Here is a 3,427-nt window from a genome sequence, read left to right as displayed (position 1 = left end):
TTTCTTAGACAAAGACTCAATTATTAAACGTTAAACTTTAATTTATTAAAATATAAGTTTAATATATTAAAATATATACAAATCAAATTCTATTACAAGTGGGTGAAATTTTTTGCTTGTCAGTGTATATGTATATCATGGGATAATGTCAATATAGTGCTTTTATTGTGTCTGTGGTTTGTTTGAAATCTTGCAAAAATCTATAAGTTTCAAAGTTTTAAGTAAATAAAAACAATGTTAGACAACATTATATTAAAATAATAATACAAACTATTAGGAATATAACAATAAAGTCTGTTTGAACATATGTACAGTACTACATTACGATTTTATGAATACGTTGACTACAAAGCGTATGGATCATCTTGGCCTGGAACTTCGTGGTATTTGATGTAGGTTTTCTTGTTTGTGAAGTCTTTCTTCCCTTCTTGCCAACCCCTGGCCGGGGCCGAATCGTAGTCGAATGATTGCTCATTTTTACCTACGAGCTGGCTTATTTCTCCGATGTCTTTTCTGAATGTGGACGAGACGACTTTCTCACCTGTGATGGGGTCCGTCACGTCTCCCATGGGATAGACGACCTTCTTCACCCGGTGCGTAACCAGTTTGGACATTTTCTGGGGCAGCTCTTCGACGAGGACGATATCACCGGTCTTGCACACTCGACCAGGGTCGTCGGCATACAAGAAAGACAAATTCTTGAAATACATGAGCAAATTTTCGTCCAACTCTAGCTTCGTCACGCAGATCTTGGACGCGTTGGTTTTCACCGATGGCACGCACTTCCCCAAAAGGAGGCCGATCGCCTTGCTCCCCATAATAACGTCAAGCAATCAAAAGCACTCGACAGTTACTTTATATAGATTAGGTTCGACGTGAGAGCCAGACCTCATTTGCGGAAGGTAACAAACTACCTGCTGATACCATCCGCCAACCTTCCTCGTGACCTCATCTCAAACGGGTATCGTCACGGGTCATATGTGACAAACAGCCCAATTATACATACATTAGCAATATCTACTGACTTTCGCAGTATGTATAAATTCCTAACTGACAGCCATTTTAGAGTCAAACAAGAATAATATTCAGAATTAAAAACAATACATGCAGGTGTACCACAAGGTAGCATATTAGGTCCACTACTTTATTTGTTATACACCAGTGATTTTCCGAAAATAGATGGAGTAAAAATTGCAACGTTTGCGGATGACAGCGGTGATATCAATAGGATTGACCATCAACCATTCAACCAAAATCCTTCAAAAGGCTTGTAATAAGATAAATGAATGGACACAAAAATGTCCCAACTCTCATAAACAATGGAACTATCATAGTATACAGTGGTACAGCTAAACTGAAAAATGGTACAACTTAAAAATGAAACTACCGGAATGTTAGAAAAAAGATTTACAGAAAACCAACAAAGAAGAGATTGTTTCCAAAATCCAATTATAAACACCATTAGAAGATTTTATCAATGATTTATTTACCTCTAATCCTTTAAAATGGACCAAATATTGTTGTAAGATAACCAATGTAGGATTGTCTAAAAGATAATTACAAATATTAAGGGTAGCTACTTTTTGCCTCTTAGCACATAAAGGAGCTATCATATTACGCTCATCCAACTTCTCTCTTTATAATATTACCACAAACTGTGACTACAATTGTATACATAAAACTGTTAATTCTCTAAACTTGGACCTCGTTTTTCCCCACTAAACACTGATGATTCATTGTAGTATTTCATAAAATTTGAATTGACTTAATGTCATTGAACACCCCAATCATATTAACTACGGAATCTAACTTTTCCAAATGGTTCTTTTTTGTATCCCGACACTTTAACCTTTATTTGGGTCATCTTCAGGGCAAAAAGTGGGGGTGCCCTGAAGATGACCCGAATAAAGGTCAAAACATCGGCAAAAAAAATAAAAAAGGTGTTTTTCTAAACCACCTCATTATTGACCGCTCCCCATGACTTCAACAAACTACGAAACAACAAGTCACTAAAAAACATACTAAAAATTGGAATTATTTCATGTTGAATGAAGCAGCTGGATTCAAACCTGGGCCATTTACCTTATAGTGATGAGTGCCACATCGCCATCTAAACCTTTATGGCCACCAAAGCCCCGTGAAAACATATTCACTTTGAAAACTTCAGTTGGATACATTGTAAAATAATGTATTTCTACCAATAAAGAGCTATTATTATTAACATTATTACTATTTGCAACAAGACATTGAGCTCCATATAGAGAGCACGCAGGAATGCCACCCGATTTGAGAACTGTGCTTGAGCTTGGCAGCGAGGGGGTCCTCTGTTCCCTTCCTTGGAGGAAGCCGGGTTGTATATAGTAATAATAGTTGTGTATATCTAGCTTGTGTTGAGCTGAGAGTGAACGTATTTATTAGTATGAATGAGTGATGGTGGAATATCGAGTACCCCATTGGGTTAGTTGTATAATATGGGTAAATATTGATGGAGGAATTGAAAATCGAATTCTCTCCGTACCCTCATTGAATGAATGATATGTGAAATAGGAGTAAATGAATTAATGAATGTACGTGCGTACAAGTAGGTTGGGAGTTGTATGCGTTGGCTGCTGAAGTGACCTAGCTGTAGACAGCACACCCCTCCCCCCGAGCACAACTTCAGTGGCTATATGGATTAGACTGAGGTCAGCCCCTAGACTGCTAACACCCGAGGTGATTCTCGAGTATGTTAGCAGTTTACTATAAATAGCAAAATCTGGAATTGCTGGTGGACTACAAGGACTTGTTTGTATGTATGGACATACATGTGCGGATTTGAGCCTATATAAATCCAAATCCAAACTAGGCATTGAGATGAAGTTCTGGGAATCAATGTGAATAGTATAGTTGGATTTTTCCCATTTCTTTAGCGTAAGATAAAATTGACCTTTGTTTGTATAACATTTTTTGAAGTTTGATGAATCAATAATTTAAAGTATAATTTTTATAAAATAAAAACTTTATCTAGCTGGGAAAACACATATTTTTTAAACTTCTAACTGTTCTAAGTGTAAATTTGTAAAAGGTAAGATAGATGTTTTATTTTCGTAACACTGATTCCATTAAAATTTGTATTTAATTTAATATAGGCAGACAGGGCTGAACCAAGCTGATTATATACATATATATGACTAAGATGACTATATTGGCTGCTGGGGAAATAATAGAATATTTATACTAACATGCTCACTAACCTGACTGCCAGCAGAGAGAGTTGAATTACACTTTGTAAACCCCTCCTGGTAAAAGAAAAAAAAATTAAGTTAAAATCAGAAATAGGTAGACAAGGTACATATCAAAAGTTGACATTATATAAATAAAATTTACCCTCTGAAGGCAACAATCCTTGCCTTTAAACAGCTACGATGAACCAGTTAACCGTGCACAC

General features: G+C 36.2%; 1 protein-coding gene across 1 annotated transcript; it reads right to left on the bottom strand.

Moving 5' to 3' along the window:
• Positions 1–215: 215 nt before the first annotated feature.
• On the bottom strand, positions 216–919 carry LOC106667669 (28S ribosomal protein S17, mitochondrial). The gene has a single exon (XM_014395752.2). It carries the CDS (start codon positions 816–818, stop codon positions 345–347), a length of 474 nt encoding a protein of 157 aa, XP_014251238.1. The 5' UTR covers positions 819–919; the 3' UTR covers positions 216–344.
• Positions 920–3,427: the final 2,508 nt, after the last annotated feature.

Source organism: Cimex lectularius, unplaced genomic scaffold, assembly GCF_000648675.2.
Source record: "Cimex lectularius strain Harlan isolate CLEC.00 unplaced genomic scaffold, Clec_2.1 scaffold460, whole genome shotgun sequence".
Classification (NCBI taxonomy): Eukaryota; Metazoa; Arthropoda; class Insecta; order Hemiptera; family Cimicidae; genus Cimex; species Cimex lectularius.
The sequence above is the reverse complement of the archived record's forward strand: the minus strand, read 5'-3'. Positions and strand labels throughout refer to the sequence as shown.

Excerpts from the sequence above, each read along its gene's own strand:
- LOC106667669 (XM_014395752.2), bottom strand. The coding sequence starts at position 818 with ATGGGGAGCAAGGCGATCGGCCTCCTTTTGGGGAAGTGCGTGCCATCG.